Genomic DNA, 18,127 nt, shown 5'->3' on the forward strand with positions numbered 1-18,127 from the left:
GGGGAAAGTGTCTTTCCTAACAGTAGAGAGATGCATTTGTGTGGATGTCGTTTTCTTGCTCCCAATGTCTGCCTTTATGATTTTATCGCATATATTACCTGCTCGTTTATAGCAGATCATTGGGGAATGTTGAAATTCTACTGTGGGATATGATTTTATTATAATACCCCAATGTTTATTTAGCACTGATTTCACCTTGTTCATCCAGGGATGGTACTTCACAATGAAAGAGAGACGTTTAGACTGTGGTGTCGATTTTCTACTGGTGGTCTGGGGTAAGTCAATTTTAGCTCGTTGTTTTAATAATATATGAAGGGGATATCCCCTCTCCTGGAATTTGGTAGTCATCTTATTAAGCCTATGTCACGGATGATGTTGCAGATAGCTGGAAGTAATAAATAAACGTATGACTGGCTTGATCCCAAACTAAGGAGCATATAGGTGACCCCTATAAAACCCTAAGAGCTCACCCTGACTGCTAAGCACATACAAGGGTCTCAAAGGTAGACGATTGTATGCCCACGTACCTAAGACTGTGTGACACCTGAAAACCCTATAAAAGTGAGGGGACACGACCACCGGCTCCCTGCACTTCATACGGACTAGACATAATGATGTGCCGCTCTCAGGGTTATGATAATGCTGCTACTATGGCTGGAATCCATGGAGGTGTACAATCCATTCTGAAGGAAAAAAACAGGAAGGCTATTTTTAATGGATGTGTGGACCATTCCCTTAACTTGTGTGGTCAGCACTCTTTTGCTCAAAATGCATCTTGCGTGACATTTTTTGGAACTCTGCAGACAATGTTTTCTTTTTTTGCTGCTTCCACTCATCGATGGGATGTGTTAATTGACCATGCTGGAGTGTTGGTAAAAAGACTATCCACAACACGCTGGAGTGCTCATTAGGCTGCAGTAAGCCAGTAAAAGAAAAATTTGACATGTTTGTGTCAGCACTTGAAGCTCTTCTACCTGCTGTCTGTGACTTTACTTTTCTATGCTTCCTTCTGGTCTTATGTACTGAGGGAAGTTGATGATGCACAGCAGTACCTGCAGACTAAGGGCTTAAGTCTCGATAAAGTGGTGACAAAGCTTGAGACACTAAGACTTTTTCTGTGTGAGGAGCGCAGTCACCTAGTCGAAAATGCAATTCAGCAGGCACTTTTAAAAGATGATGAATATGGAATTGCAGTAGAAAGAAGAGCCAGGTTCAAGAAGAGGATGGCAGGGAAACTGGCAAGAGATGCTGGAAGCACAAGTCTCCAAGAAGAAAAAAAGAGGGCGATGCTTGAGTGCATTGATCGCTTTCATTTGGAACTCCAGATCAGATTAAGAGCCATCATGGAAGTAGCAGGCACGTTTGAGGCTTTCAAGCAAAGAGTCTCATATCTGCCACTAAAGGAGAATTAAAGGTGTCCATTCCAAAACTGACTAATTTCTATGATGAGGTATCCGAGAGTGAGCTGTTACTGGAGATACCAAGGTTGAGAAGACACCTAACAGCAGCAAAGTTGGACCTAAAAGAAGTCACAGATTGGGCAGCTTTATACGTTTTGACCTTCATAGCTGAATGGGATTTTATTGAATCTCTCCCACACCTTTCACTATGTCTGAAATTATTTCTCACAATCTGCGTATCTGTGGCTTCGTGCGAGAGGAGCTTTTCAAAGCTTAAACTTATCAAAAATTATCTGCGATTTACAATGGGAGAGTCTAGGCTTTCCGATCTTGCACTATTGTCAGTTGAAGGCGAATTAGTGCAAACCATTGATTTTGATGAAGTAATTTGAAGACCAGGAAAAAGTTCTGAATTGATTAAGATGTTCTTTAAGTGCACTTGTATTTGTTCCTGTTTAATTTTCTGTTATTTAATTATTTATTTATTATTTTTTCCTGTTGCATTTTGTGTTATTTATTTATTTATTATTTTTTTCCTGTTAAATTTAGTTTTGTAAAAATGTTGTTATTTGTTCAGTAAAGGTTGAATTTAAATTAAACGTCATTTTTTAAAAAGCATTAACTTTGATTTCTTTCAGCATATTTTTGGGTATATGGCAAAGAAATTATTGCTTCGGGGGGGGGGGGTTGACACAATTTTCTACTGCATCGGGGAACACGAGCCATAGCAACACCTCTGTTGACGTGCAAAGGCTACTTACGTCGAATGTCACTAATAGATACTTCCAATCCATTTGTATCTTACTAACTTCCCTCAGGGCACTACAGATGGTCTTTCTTCTGCTTTATTATAAGCAATTCCAGGATATTCTCCTACCTCACTTTATGGAGGTTTGTAATCTCTTACTAAAGTTCGATATTCTCCCAAGACAAGCTCAATAATCAGGGCAAAGACCCACAAAACTGTGCCTATTTCCTTATTAAATTTAGACCTGAAGATCTGGGCAAAAATGTTAGCAGACCAATTGGGCTCGATCCTGCCCTTCCTTGTGGGATGTGAACAATCAGGCTTTGTAAGAGGTAGAGAGGGCAAAGACAATTCTCATAGTTGTACTTTGAAGGTCTAACCCCCCCCTTTAGCGATCAATTTTAATGTGTCCAATCACAAGTATTTATTAACCCCTTAAGGACCTGCGGCATACATGTACGGCGCAGATATCTGTGACTTAAGGACCAGCTCCATATATGTACGGGGCTGTGATTGGGCGGGTGCAGGAGATGCGCCCGCCCGATCCGCTATCAGTGACTGCCGGACCCCTGCTGCATGCTCTGGCATCGGTGAAATCACTGATGCAGGCACATTAACCCTTAATGTGCCACGGTCAACGCTGACCGCGGCACGTTCGATGTGTGGAGAGGGCGAGCTTCCATCGGGTCCCAGCGCTGCTGTGACGGGGGACCCGATGGCAGGGAAGGCAGCCTGTGAAATCCAGCCCCTTGTGATACAGTGTGTAATACACTTACAGCCAATGCATCACAATACAGAAGTATTGTAATGCATTGTAAAGAGGATCAGACCCCCAAAAGTCCCAGAGTGGGACAGAAATAAAAACAAAAAAAGTTAAAAAAAAAGTTTTACAAAAAGAATTAAAAGTATAAAGTAAAAAAAAAAAAAGTTAAAAAATAGGGGAAAAAAATGACATATTAGGTATCGCCGCGTCCATCAACCGGCTCTATAAAAATATCACATGACCTAACCCCTCATGTGAACACCGTCAAAAAAATAAAATAACCTTACATCACTAAAAGTGCAACACCAAGCGATCAAAAAGGCGTATTCCCCCCAAAATCATACCAATCTAACCGTCACCTCATCACGCAAAAAATGAGCCCCTACCTAAGACAATCGCACAAAAGGATGGCTCTCAGACTATGAAGACACTAAAACATGATTTTTTAGTTTCAAAAATACTTTTATTGTGTTAAATGTAAAAAAAAAAAGTATATTAGGCATCGCCGCGTCTGTAACAACCTGCTCTATAAAAATACCACATGACCTAACCCCTCAGGTGAGCACACAGTAAAAATAAAATAAATGGTGTCAAAAGCCATTTTTGATCACCTTACATCACTAAAAGTGTAATAGCAAGCGATCAAAAAGTCATATGCACCCCAAAATAACGCCAATCAAACCATCATCTCATCCCGCAAAAATGATATCCAACCTAAGACAATCACCCAAAACATAAAAAACTATGGCTCTCAGACTATGGAGACACTAAAATATGATTTTTCTTGGGTTCAAAAATGATATTATTGTGTAAAACTTAAATAAATAAAAAAAATGTATAAATATTAGGTATTGTCACGTCTGTGACGACCTGCTCTATAAAAATATCACATGTCCTAACCCCTCAGGTGAACACCATCAAAAAATTAAAATAAAAGCTGTGCTAAAAAAAACTTTTTTTTTTGTCACCTTACATCACTAAAAGTGCAACACCAAGCGATCAAAAAGGTGTATGCCCTCCAAAATAGTACCAATCTAACCGTCATCTCATCCCGCAAAAAATAAGCCCCTACCTAAGACAATCGCCCAAAAAAAATAAAAAATATGGCTCTCAGAATATGGAGACACAAAAAATGCTGTTATTGTGTAAAACTTAAGTAAATAAAAAAAGTATACATATTAGGTATCGCCGCATCCGTAACAATCTGCTGTATAAAAATATCACATGACCTAACCCCTAAGGTGAACACCGTAAAAAAAATAAAAAGCCATTTTTTGGCACCTTACATCACAAAAAGTGTAATAGCAAGCGAACAAAAAGTCCTATGCACCCTAAAATAAAACCAATCAAACTGTCATCTCATACCGAACAAAATTAGCCCCTACATAAGACAGTTGCCCAGAAACAAAAAAAAATAAACTACAGCTTTCAGAATGTGGAGAGACTAAAAAAATAATTAAAAAAAATGCTTTATTATTTAAAACTGAAACAAACAACCCCAAAAATTTGTCATATTTGGTATTGTCGCATGCGTAACAACCTGCTCTATAAAATTCCCACATAATCTAACTTGTCAGATGAACGTTGTAAATAACAACAAATAAAAACTGTGCCAAAACAGCTATTTTTTGTTACCTTGCCTCACGAAAAATGTATAAAATATAGAACAACCAAAAATCATATGTACCCTAAAATAGTACCAACAAAACTGCCACCTTATCCCATAGTTTCCAAAATATGGTCACTTTTTTGGAGTTTATATTCTAGGGGTGCATCAGGTGAGCTTCAAATAGGACATGGTGTCAAAAAACCAGTCTAGCAAAATCTGCCTTCCAAAAACCATATGGCGCTCCTTTCCTTCTGCGCAATGCCGTGTGCCCATACAGCAGTTTATGACCACATATGGGGTGTTTCTGTAAACTACAGAATCAGGGTAATAAATATTAAGTTTTGTTTGGCTGTTAACCCTTGCTTTGTTACTGGGAAAAATTTATTAAAATGGAAAATCTGCCAAAAAAGTGAAATTCTGAAATTTCATCTCCATTTTCCATTAATTCCTGTGGAACACCTAAAGGGTTAACAAAGTTAGTAAAATCAGTATGGAATACCTTGAGGGGTGTAGTTTCTAAAATAGGGTCATTTTTGGGTGGTTTCTATTATGTAAGATTCATAAAGTGACTTCAGACCTGAACTTGTCCTTGAAAAGTGGGTTTTGGAAATTTTCAGAAAAATGTCAAGATTTGCTTCTAAACTTCTAACGTCCCCCAAAAATAAAATGGCATTCACAAAATGATCCACACATGAAGTAGACATATGGGGAATGTAAAGTAATAACTATTTTTGGAGGTAATACTATCATTACTATCTATTATAAAAGTAGAGAAATTGAAATTTGCTAATTATTCAACATTTTTGGTAAATTTTGTATTTTTTTTTATAAATAAAAATGAAATATTTTGACTCAAAAATTTCCCACTGTCATGAAGTACAATATGTGACAAGAAAACCATCTCAGAATGGCTTGGATAAGTAAAAGCGTTTTAAAGTTATTACCACATAAAGTGACACATGTCAGATTTGCAAAAATTGGCCTGGTCCTCAAAGTGAAATATGGCAGGGTCCTTAAGGGGTTAAAGCAGCCAATCAGAAGCATAATGCTAAGGAAAAGTACATGTAGACATACAGACATGACTCAGAATACGGCAAAAGTCCCTGTCTATATTTCATAATGTCTCAGTGTCCAAGCAGTTCCCCATTTGCCACGTCCAGGTTCTTCTCATTTTCTCTCCAGCAAGGCCACAGAAGAGGAAGTCAGGAAAGACCTATCCCCACAGCTCTGCCAAGTAGTATTCAACGTCAGCTTGTCATACCAGATTGTATTAGAATCCATGGGTGCTGGTCCAAGAACCACCACTGTAGACCAAACTTCAATATAGACAGCACTCAAGGTGATTAAGAAAGTGGGTGTTGCTCTGCTATTTTCGGTACTCCCATAGGAATGAATGGAGGGCAGCAATGTATATGGTTGAGGTACTTTGAGGTCTCCATTTTAAGTATATCCTAGCGATATGCCCCCAATGTCCAACATGGGACAACCTCTTTAATAATCAAAAATGACTTTGTCCACGGGGTGTATTGCAATGATGTAAATTCAGTGTGTAGAAGAGCAAAAAATATCTTGTTTGCTCTTATGACAAGAATTTGGTTTCTTCTCTCTGTAAATTACCTAATGACTTTAAAAATTAGATTTTCCTGTAAAACATTTTTATTTTTTACATACAGAAAATGAAAATGGCTTATCTTCTGTGTGAATTCTTTTGTGTCTAACAAGATCTGACTTATTTGTAAAACATCTCCCACATTCTGAACAGCAATACGGCTTCTCTCCTGTGTGAATTCTTTCATGGATAACAAGATCTGACTTTTTTATAAAACGTTTACCACATTCTGAACATGAATATGGTTTCTCTCCTGTGTGACCTCTTTCATGTATAACAAGATCTGACTTTTGTTTAAAACTTTTCTCACATTCTAAACATGAATACGGCTTCTCTCCTGAGTGACTTCTCTCATGTGCAACAAGTTTTGATTTAAATATAAAACCTTTCCCACATGTTGAACAGGAATATGGCATATTTCCTGTGTGAATTCTGTGGTGAAGCTTGAGGTTGCGTTTTGTAATGAAATATTTCCCACATTCTGAACATGAAAATGGCTTTGTTTTTGTGTGAATTCTGTCATGCAAAAAGAGATCTGACTTTCTTGTAAAACATTTCCCACACTCTGAACATGAATATGATTTCCTTCCTGTGTGACTTCTCTGATGAACCTTGAGCATGTTATTAGTAATAAAACATTTCTCACATGCTGAGCAGGAATATGGTTTCTCTCCTATGTGACTTGTTTCATGTGTAATGAGATATGACTTTTGTTTAAAACATTTCTCACATTCTGAACATGAATACGGCTTCTCTCCTGTGTGACTTCTCTGATGAACGTTGAGGCTCTCTTTAGTATTAAAACCTTTCCCACATTCTGAAAATGAATACGACTTCTCTCTTTTACCAAATTTTTTATCATTACTTGTGGTAACAATTTGTGAATGGTCAGGAGAAAGTTCATCATGATTTGGAGGATTATATGATAGATCTGTACTGTGAAGTCCTGGATGGACATTACAGGTAATGAGGTTTCCTCCTGAAGAGCGCTGCCCGATATCTTCATCTTCTACTATATGATTTAGCGATAACATGAAGTTGCCCTCAGAGATCTTACTGGGATTTTCTGTTAATTAAAAAGAGACTTTGTGATTTTAATTTTCAAACCATAAAGTAGATACATTTACAACCTTTGTATTACACTGGAAACATACATGCAGATTTTGAGCCCAAATCAGAAGTGGTTCCAGCAGAAAATAGAAATACACAGTGCTGCTTGAAGGTTTGTGAACCTTATAAAATTTTCAATATTCCTGCATAAATCCGACCGAAAAATGCATCAGATTTTCACACAAGTCCTAAAAGTAGATAAAGAAAACTAAATCAAGGAATGAAGTCAACAATGTTAGACCAACATAACAGAGTTAAAGCTGAGAAATGGATGAACATGCCTCCAAGCCGATGTGTGGGACTCATCAGCAATTGCCCAAAACGTTTAGTTGCAGTTACTTCTGCACACGCAAATCACGCCTGATAGTGAAAGCAAAGGTTCACATACATTTCCGATCACATTGGATCAATCTCCTCAATAAATAAATGGCTGAGCTTAATATTCTTTATCTACTTTTAGGTTTTCTAATGGAGTTTTAGGTGAAATTTATGCAGTATATATAGAAAGTTCTGAAGGCTTCACAAAGCACCAGTGTACATCCCTTATATTTCCTATTCCTTTTGAATCCCTTTCTGGCTTTGACACAAAACCTGCCTGTGTGACTGCAGCCTTATAAATCTCTGTATAACTCTTTATCATGGATGAATGATAAAGTCCATGGGCCAGATTTATCATTACACTTACATCTTACTCCACTTTTATATATGTCTAAAGTCACTTTTGGCTCAAAAAAAATCAGATTTATTAATGGACCTTTAATACTGTGATAAATGTGGTTTGACGGTAGCAGTTTATGCTTTAGTAAGTTGCTTTAAAAAAGTTGCACGTCTTTACGAAAAAGTTGCACGTTTAAAGGTTTCTGACAGAAAAGTTGCATATATAATGTTCCCAACATAAGCATGGTCCTCACTGGTGTGAAATTGCGCACATTTTTGCGAATTTTTCACACCATAAATTTGACTTTAGCTAATGATAAATCTGGCCACATGACTTTGCTTTACACTTGGTGATTACTTCTTCTCCTACATAAACCCAGACCTGATAACATATGTAAATCTGAAAATCACCTTCTCTGACAATCGGGCCTGTCCCCTGCCAGCACATAAGACCCTTCTATATCAATTGGGGATAATAACTTAACCTGTTGTGCATTTTCATACGTATACAATATTATCTAATGACATTATGATCAAGATGTATGCTCATCGCATTGCCTATAAGAATAAAATCAGCCTGAACCAAAGTTCTATTATGTGGCTGAGGAAACCAAGATGAGTTCATGGCAAGTTCAGTTTATATAAAAATAATTGTGAACATAAACGGACATTGTGTTTAAAAGTTATTGCTAAAGATATGGGACCATCTGTAAGGAGTAAGTCAACTCCCTAAAACATACAGGTCCTTCTAAAAAAATTAGCATATTATGATAAAGTTCATTATTTTCTGTAATGTACTGATAAACATTAGACTTTCATATATTTTAGATTCATTACACACAACGGAAGTAGTTCAAGCCTTTTATTGTTTTAATATTGATGATTTTGGCCACAGCTCATGAAAACCCAAATTTCCTATCTCAAAAAATTAGCATATTTCATCCGACCAATAAAAGAAAATTAATTAATACAAAAAAGTCAACCTTCAAATAATTATGTTCAGTTCTGCACTCAATACTTGGTCGGGAATCCTTTTGCAGAAATTACTGCTTCAATGCGGCGTGGCATGGAGGCAATCAGCCTGTGGCACTGCTGAGGTGTTATGGAGGCCCAGGAGGCTTCAATGCGGCGTGGCATAGAGGCATCAGCCTGTGGCACTGCTGAGGTGTTATGGAGGCCCAGGATGCTTCGATAGCGGCCTTAAGCTCATCCAGAGTGTTGGGTCTTGCGTCTCTCAACTTTCTCTTCCCAATATCCCACAGATTCTCTATGGGGTTCAGGTCAGGAGAGTTGGCAGGCCAATTGAGCATAGTAATACCATGGTCAGTAAACCATTTACCAGTGGTTTTGGCGCTGTGAGCAGGTGCCAGGTCGTGCTGAAAAATGACATCTTCATCTCCATAAAGCTTTTCAGCAGATGGAAGCATGAAGTGCTCCAAAATCTCCTGATAGCTAGCTGCATTGACCCTGCCCTTGATAAAACACAGTGGACCAACACCAGCAGCTGACAGGGCACCCCAGACCATCACTGACTGTGGGTACTTGACACTGGACTTCAGGCATTTTGGCATTTCCCTCTCCCCAGTCTTCCTCCAGACTCTGGCACCTTGATTTCCGAATGACATGCAACAGTCCAGTGCTGCTTCTCTGTAGCCCAGGTCAGGCGCTTCTGCCGCTGTTTCTGGGGAATGCGGCACCTGTAGCCCATTTCCTGCACACGCCTGTACACGGTGGCTCTGGATGTTTCTACTCCAGACTCAGTCCACTGCTTCCGCAGGTCCCCCAAGGTCTGGAATTGGTCCTTCTCCACAATCTTCCTCAGGGTCCGGTCACCTCTTCTCGTGGTGCAGCGTTTTCTGCCACACTTTTTCCTTCCCACAGACTTCCCACTGAGGTGCCTTGATACAGCACTCTGGGAACAGCCTATTCGGTCAGAAATTTCTTTCTGTGTCTTACCCTCTTGCTTGAGGGTGTCAATGATGGCCTTCTGGACAGCAGTCAGGTCGGCAGTCTTACCCATGATTGCGGTTTGGAGTAATGAACCCGGCTGGGAGTTTTTAAAAGCCTCAGGAATCTTTTGCAGGTGTTTAGAGTTAATTAGTTGATTCAGATGATTAGGTTAATAGAGAACCTTTTCATTATATGCTAATTTGTTTAGATAGGAATTTGGGTTTTCATGAGCTGTGGCCAAAATCATCAATATTAAAACAATAAAAGGCTTGAACTACTTCAGTTGTGTGTAATGAATCTAAAATATATGAAAGTCTAATGTTTTTCAGTACATTACAGAAAATAATGAACTTTATCACAATATGCTAATTTTTTTAGAAGGACCTGTATATGTCTGGAGGGAACAAGGTTATTTGATAAGGTTTCATGTCCTTGAGGCACACCTGCTATATGAAGTTCAATTTATATATTCATAATTATATTATATATATCTCTGCATGGTATATTTAGTTTACAACACATGTTAATCAATAATTCATATAATGTATTATCTATGTGTAACAATGTATCGATATATATATATATATATATATATATATATATATGTTATACCATGTATTTATCATTTAGAAGGTATTGTAGAAGGTATAGAAACAAGTAAGTTTATGTTAATTGGGTTTTCTGAGAAGAGAAAATGTTATTTCAAAACAATAGTTATTCATGGATGTAGATAAGTGAAATGTACAAGTTCCGATGCCAAGCATCAAAGCCGCTATATAACATTTTCATCAAGTCAAACTATATTTCAAAAAAGATAGGAGAAGACAGTCAACTCCAACAAGTCCAGGATATAGGTAATTAAATGTGTCAGGGAAAGACCTTCCTCAATGATTTATATAGAAAGGTCAACAAGTTCCTGAAAACATATTATTAGATATTTAATTTTAAATGCTTAAAAGTTGTGATGTTCATTTACAATCCCGCAGTGCCATCTGGAGGCAGATGGACAATATTATATTATTTCATTATTTGTTCTTTACCATATTAGGAGTTGACATGACATCATGGTATTATTAGCATGCAAGTACGCCCACCTTACCTGATTGGGAATCCCTCATCTAAAGGGGATGATTCTTAGATAAGGGGGGGGGGGGAATAATTACTTGTGTGCGGGGTAGCAAAGGGAGAACTAGAGAGAGAGGGAAAAAAGATCCATATATCCATTGATCCATTCATTCAAAAAGAAAAACTTTATCAGAAGAAACTTGGATTATTCTTTTTGGATTACTAGGAAAGTTCTTCAGAACTGGTCCCATCTGAACTCTGTCTACCTTTGACCCGGTAACGTATATTTTGTTTACTACTCATGATATTAATAAGATATTTCTCTCGGTATATAGCCAAGAGTTCCCATACTGTGGGAATATATAGTCTTAGGCGCCTCCGTAATGCTGATTATTCTCTTAGCAAAGATGCATATTGTTAATGGAAGATCTGACATTATTTGAAAAGAGGACTAAACCCTTGGGAAGTTATTTTCCTTAGTCTGATTGCCGAGCTGAATATTTTATCATATTAATATCATATATTTTTGATTGGTCATAGGAAAACAGAGTCAAGGGATAACAGTTATTTTCCTGTAAATCCGTGTTTTATTGTTATAGCCTGTTTGATAACAGAAGATCCTAAGTTTCTCTTGGTATATGAGTCCGTTTGTTAAAAGGATGACACTGGTTGTCATAAATCACCAAGTTATACTGTGCTGATCAGATAGGGGTGTGTCAACACTACCATGTGGTACATTTTGGGTGTTACTTCGTAACTTCATCATTTGTTTTGCAGTTGTATTGTTTTTATATTCTTGGTTTTTATAATAAACGATTATATATTTTTGCACATACAATTGTCCCTTTGTTTCACTGCTTGCACAAATCAAATTAAGATACTTGATAAAAAGAACTTAGAGGCGTTTTTTTTATGTCCGCCTGAAGGATAATATAATTTTTTATATATTTTTTTATCCTCTCTTCTATACGAAGATTCTTTCATATAGAAGATATATGACAAACCCCTTAGTGACCAGCCAACTTTGTGCCTTCATGGAGTTCTTCGATTTCATAGTGACATATTTTTTATCTGCTCAGAGTTGCCACGTATACCTCTTTTTTACATCAGGACTTTCCTTTCCTGCCTTCTGCATTAGCTCATCTGGGCAGGTTGTTGACATGCAGAACTTCCTGTTTTCCTGATGACAGAATTACTTTAAACACCTTTGTCGTACATCTTTTCCTAGAAAATGCTTCCTTCGTCTGTTATCAGACTCTTCTCTTGCTCCCTCCTCCTCTTTCATCTAATTCTCAACTCACTGGTCAAATTCATCTAAAAGATGAGCTGCCTGCTCACTGAGGGATCAGATTACATAGATTTGTATAGAGAGGAGAGGGGGAGGAGGAGAAAGAAAAGGGACACAGAGACAGACACAGACACAGTTGCTGTTTTTTAAATGATTTATATACATGTGGCAATCAACTTCTCTGCATGAGGATCAGTCATGGCTACTGTGATACCTTGTCCCCATACAGATTCATTGTTGGCAGATCCCTGATTACAGAGGAAAATCTGCTGCCCAGAAGCGATGATTTCGGGTGCAACATAAACACTGCTTTTACCCAAAGAACAAGTATTTTTTCACTGATCAGATGATCAATGGCTTCTTTACACAGGGAAAACCATCAGCAATGGGCATTATTTCCTGATAATTACCCTCATACCCTCACTGTCTCATGTCACTGCTTAATTCATATGTAACCTGTTCAGTTTTCTGTGTAATGTCCTCCATTATAATAAGTTTTCACCTCTCCTGTCCCTTATACTATACACAGTGATAAGCAGGTTGTTCTCTAGTAATGATAATCAGTTCTCACCTCTTCTATGTTCTCTGCTGTCCTTATACTATATACAGTGATAAGCAGGGTGTTCTAGTGATGATAGATAACCAGTCCTTACCTCTCCTTATGCTATATACAGTGATAGCTGGGTGTTCTAGTGATGATACATAATCAGTTCTCACCTCTCCCGTGCTTATACTATAAATACTGATAAGCACGGTGTTCAAGTGCTAACAGAATATAAGATCTCACCTTTCCTATGTTCTCCCCTGTCCTTATACTATATATAGTGATAAGCAGGGTGTTTTAGTAGTGATGATAATCAGTTCTCAGCTCTCCTGTCCCTTATACTATAAAAAGTAATAAGCACTGGGTTCTAGTGATAACAGAAAATAAGTTCTCACCTCTCCTGTGTTCTCCCCTGTCTTTATACTATAAACAGTGATAAGCAGGATGTTCTAGAGGTGATAGATAATCAGTTCCCACCTCTTCTATGTTCTCTCCTGTCCTTATAGAAGCCACCTTGACACATAGTAGATGGGCCCGATACTCGTTTGATCAAAAATGTGTGCAAAGAGCTTCTATTTTTTTCATTTGTAGTAGGTATAATATCACTTTAATTTAGAATCATCCCTATTTCCCAGTTTTATTGTTTGTATGTGAGATGTTGTGCTGTCATACCTTTTTTTGTTTGTTTTCTGCATGCTCGCTTTATGGATGTGCACCTGCGACTATGAATGTGCTTGTCTAAATTTTCTTGTAGCTTATAGTATACACAAAGATAAGTAGAGTCTTCTAGTGGTGATAGATAATCAGTTCTCACCTCTTCTGTGTTCTCCCTTGTCCTTACACTATAAGTAGTGATAAGCAGGGTGTTCTAATGGTAACAGAAAATAAGTTCTCACCTTTCCTGTGTTCTCCCCTGTCCTTATACTATAAACAGTGATAAGCAGGGTGCTTTAGTGGTGATAGAAAATCAGTTCTCACCTCTCCTGTCCTTATACTATACACAGTGATAAGCAGGGGTTCTAGTGGTGATAATCAGTTCTTACCTCTCCTGTGTTCTCTACTGTCCCTTATACTATAAAAAGTGATAAGCATTGTGTTCTAGTGATGACAGAAAATAAGTTATCACCTCTCCTGTGTTCTTACCTGTCCTTATACTATAAACAGTGATAAGCATGGTGTTCTAGAGGTGATAGATAATCAGTTACCACCTCTTCTGTGTTCTCTCCTGTCCTTATAGAAGTCACCTTGACACCTGGTAGATGGGCTTGACACACGTTTGATCAAAAATGAGCTTCTATTTTTTGGTGATCAGTTCTTACCTCTACTCTGTTCTCTCCTACCCTTATACTATAAACAGTGACAAGCAGGATGTTCTAGTGATTATAGATAATCAGTTCTCACCTATCCTGTGTTCTCTCCTGTCCTTATACTATAAAACAGTGATAAGCAGGATGTTCTAGTGATGATAATCAGTTCTCACCTCTCCTGTCCTTATACTATACACAGTGATAAGCAGGGGGTTCTAGTAGTGATAATCAGTTCTCACCTTTCCTCTGTTCTCTCCTGCCCTTATACAATAAACAGTTATAAGCAGAGTGTTCTAGGGGTGATAAATAATCAGTTCTCACAACTGGCAACATGGGGTTAATGTATGGGTATATTTTTTGTGTGGTATCGAATAGTATCGAGGATTGTAATTTTTTCTTGGTATAAAAATGTATTTCAAAATTATGGTATTGGAACAACTTTGCTCTGTACAACTGTTCAGATACCGCAGTGGTTATTGTCCACAGCATCCGAGAGGCTAAATAGCAAGGATGAGAGTCATATGGAGAGGGATCAACAAACAAGGTTTGTCTACCATCATCCACCGCTATATCCATACCCTTCCTGCAGGAACATCCAAATTCACATATGTGGGATGGATTTCAAGAGAAGAAAACTGTACAATAAATCTGCTGTGTGTGAACACACCCTAATGCAGCAGTACAGTAAAGTAAGGAATGTGTGTGTGGAGCTCAGGCATCGGCTACTGATCAGAGACGTCTTGTAAACCCCTCAGACTGCCCGATTCATCTGCACCCCCCATGTCAGCACACTCCTATTTATTCTGGAGCAGATTTTCGGATTAAGAGAAAATGGAGCCCATGACATATTGTGGAGCCTCCGCAGCTAGAACACTCCGGGCCGTACATCTACTGCTAGAAGACACATGTCCGTTCTGACAGGACCACAGACTGGAGGAGGAGAAAGAAGAGCCCGGTGATCCCACCTTCTCCTCCAGACACGTATAGCACCTTGTGTCTTCTCTGCTTGTGGAGTGACTAGAGGATCCCAGACATGAAGGGAGAACTACTGGAAAGTGACTATGGAATAAGGATATGTTCACACCACGTCTGAGCCTTCCATCAGAGGTAGATATCAGGAGGGTTTCCTAACGTAGATCTCTGATAGAAGGAGGTGACGTCTCCCCTATACATACGAAATGATCCCAGCAGACGTGCTTGCTCTTCAGAATGTATTTATTAAACGGTTCACAGAGCGCGTTGCGGCATGTCTGCCTTCCTCAACTGCATTCTGAAGAGCAATCACGTCTGCTGGGATCATTTCGTATGCATCATATGGGGATCGCTCCTTTCCCGTGCAGGCATTGAAAGGGTCGTGAGCTGTCTTATTTGGGAACTGTCTCCCCTGTACAGTCCTATCATTCTATATAGTCACACAGGGGCAGACGTCACCCATAAGCCCCATGTATACGGCACGGCGCAGGTTTTCCTGCAGGATCCTCTGTATAGAATAATGTAATCTACTGTACCGGCCCGATGGAGGCCAAGCGGACACTATATCTGTCAGGGGGATGGAGCCTATGGAGAAGTGTGATGTATATGGGAAATGTAGGCTCTAATGTGATGTGACCAGAGAATACCATGTGGAGCTCCTACATTACATGTCATTACACGCGTGTACACACTGCACATGACAGGACTGAGGCTTTAACATGGCCTCTTCTCACCTCGTCTCTTCTTACCTGGTGATGTCAGAGGCCGGGGAGCCTCCATCCTGGCTTCCTTGTACAGATCCTGGTGTCCTTCTAAATACTCCCACTCATCCGTGGAGAAATAGACCGCCACATCCTGAAACCTTACAGGAACCTGACAACACAATGACACCGTCATCACCCAGACCCCTCCAGTGCTGTTACTGGAGAATTTCCCAGCATTCCCAGCAATGTCACCTCTCCAGTCAGCAGCTCAATCATCTTGTGAGTGAGTTCTAGGATCTTCTGCTCAACTATTAGGGGGGAAGGCTCTGCGATGGGGGTCCTGCTCCACCCTCCTGACTCATGGAGGATGAGAGTCAGCCCCGATGTCTTCTTCACTATGGTGTAATCCTGTGGATGGAGAAAGACACTAAGAGAAAGAAATTCCTTCCTAACTCCAGATCTACACTGAGAATCCCTCCCTGGATCATGGCCTCATCTCCAGTAATCTAGTCACCAGAAGCTGGAATATTATTACCCTCCAGACCTCCAGGCCCCTTCTGGACTCTTCTAGAGAATCCCCCATGACTCCTTCCTCTGGCAGAGAGCTCTATAGTCTCACTGCTCTTACAGTAAAGACTCCGGCCATCTCCTCCTCTGCTTCCTCTCCTCCTGGGTACAAAGTGCCTAGTTACCTTCTCATGGCTCCTACAACATGACTATTGGTCTCCATGATCCATCACTGACCATACTGGTGGCTGATCTTCAGCTTCTCTATCATTTGGAAGGTCTGGAGGCCGTTCTTCAGGACCCTGGACTCTTCCTATCACTTCCTATAATGGATTCTCCTTCCCGATGTCTGACTTGTTACAGAATACAATAAAGAGGAGAGAAATCTAGAAAAGTTTACCTCTCCGCTCAGCAGGGAGATGATCTCCAAGGTGAAGTCTAATATTCTTCTGCTGATCTCCTTCCTGTCCATCCTTCGTGGTCATTCAGGAGAAGAGGAGAGAACTGGAGGAGCTGGAGGCTTCTAGTACTGCAGGTGTCTTTATGAGGAGAGGAGAGGCTGGAAATCCTCCAGGGACAAGAGCATTAGTGAGATCCAGAACCGCACTTACTGCTCCTGGAGAGACCCCGCTTCTCAGAACCCCCAGCACCGGGGATAAAGGGGGATTCTGGAAAAAAAATGGCTGATACCAGAGAGAAGAAGAGGCTCCAGACACTACAGCAGTGACTACCAACAAGAACCTGCTCTGTATCTGCTGCACTGCAAAAGCTGAAGGACCTGTGATGATGATACCATCATGTGATCAGTGCAGGGGGCGGAGTTCAGCTGTAGATAAGTAGTGATGTCACCATCATGTGATCAGTTCAGGGGGTGGAGCTCAGTACTAGCGAGAAGTGGTGGTAAAAGACCTGTGATGATGTCACCATCATGTGACCAGTGCAAAGGGCGGAGCTCAGCAGTGGAGTCACTGGAGTGTAGGAGGGTTGTCTCTATGAATGTGGTGGTGGGACCTAATCCTTGCTTTACGTTTCTGTTCAGTTTCTCCCCGAACAGGACGTTTAGTGCAAAGAATCAGGTCCAGAACATTGAATGTAGAACACGTAAATGTCCCGGGATCTTATAGTCCTCTGTGTGTTGGGAATCCGGATCTTGTCTGTCATCATTACAAATGTCCTAAAGGTCCTGTTGGGGTCTCTGTGTGGGAAAACAGGACAGAATCTTAACCCCTTAGTGACCAGCCTGTTTTTGGTCCTTAGGCTACAGATCTTCCACGGATTGTGTCAGGAAAAAGCTGATGGTTTTGGGGTCAGGATCAATCAGAATAAACTGCGATTTCTTCTTAACACAAAGATGAAGCGTGAAAACCGTGTGCACAGACCCCTGACAGGAATGGTCAGGATTCAGTCTGGATGCTGTCCGCAAAGGTGTAGCTCGGCTTTCCTGCACTCGGGGCAAGAATTCAGATTTGCGCCTCCTGCGAGAATCAAATTTACTTTAAGAAGACCTCCCGCAAAAAATTTTTATTCTCTGACCCGCTAGAAAGTTATATGATGTAATCTGTAGTGAATGTCATTTTCTTACCAGTGGCTGTATTTGTGAGTTATAACCTCCCTTCTGCTTCTCTTCTGTGTCATGTGACCTGCAATCAGACTCACCAACTGACACAGCATCTTATGTGAGGACAGGAAGTCAGTTTCTGTGTATTCCTATGGAAGCCTCATTCTCAGTCTCATAGGGATGACTAGAGAAGTAACTGACTTCCAGTCCTGTATCAGTTGGTGATCAGAGAGTTGGTCACATGACACAACTACAATTAGAAGGGTGGGGATAACTCACAAATACAGTCACTGGTGAGAAGATTACATTCTCTACAGATTACATCATGCACCTTTC

At 39.8% G+C, this 18,127-nt stretch overlaps 1 protein-coding gene across 1 annotated transcript in view; it reads right to left on the reverse strand.

The window, feature by feature from the left end:
- Positions 1–16,984, reverse strand: part of LOC122933908 (zinc finger protein 260-like) — a 38,524-nt gene extending 21,540 nt beyond the window's left edge. Inside the window, exons 1-4 of the mRNA XM_044289015.1 lie at positions 16,634–16,984; positions 15,979–16,134; positions 15,772–15,895; positions 6,274–7,195 (exon numbers count right to left, since the gene is read on the reverse strand). Coding sequence (XP_044144950.1) covers positions 6,274–7,195; positions 15,772–15,895; positions 15,979–16,134; positions 16,634–16,705 — 1,274 coding nt within the window. The 5' untranslated portion in view covers positions 16,706–16,984. The remainder of the gene's footprint in view (positions 1–6,273; positions 7,196–15,771; positions 15,896–15,978; positions 16,135–16,633) is intronic.
- Between the last annotated feature and the right edge of the window lie 1,143 nt (positions 16,985–18,127).

This window comes from Bufo gargarizans, chromosome 4, assembly GCF_014858855.1.
Source record: "Bufo gargarizans isolate SCDJY-AF-19 chromosome 4, ASM1485885v1, whole genome shotgun sequence".
NCBI lineage: Eukaryota > Metazoa > Chordata > Amphibia > Anura > Bufonidae > Bufo > Bufo gargarizans.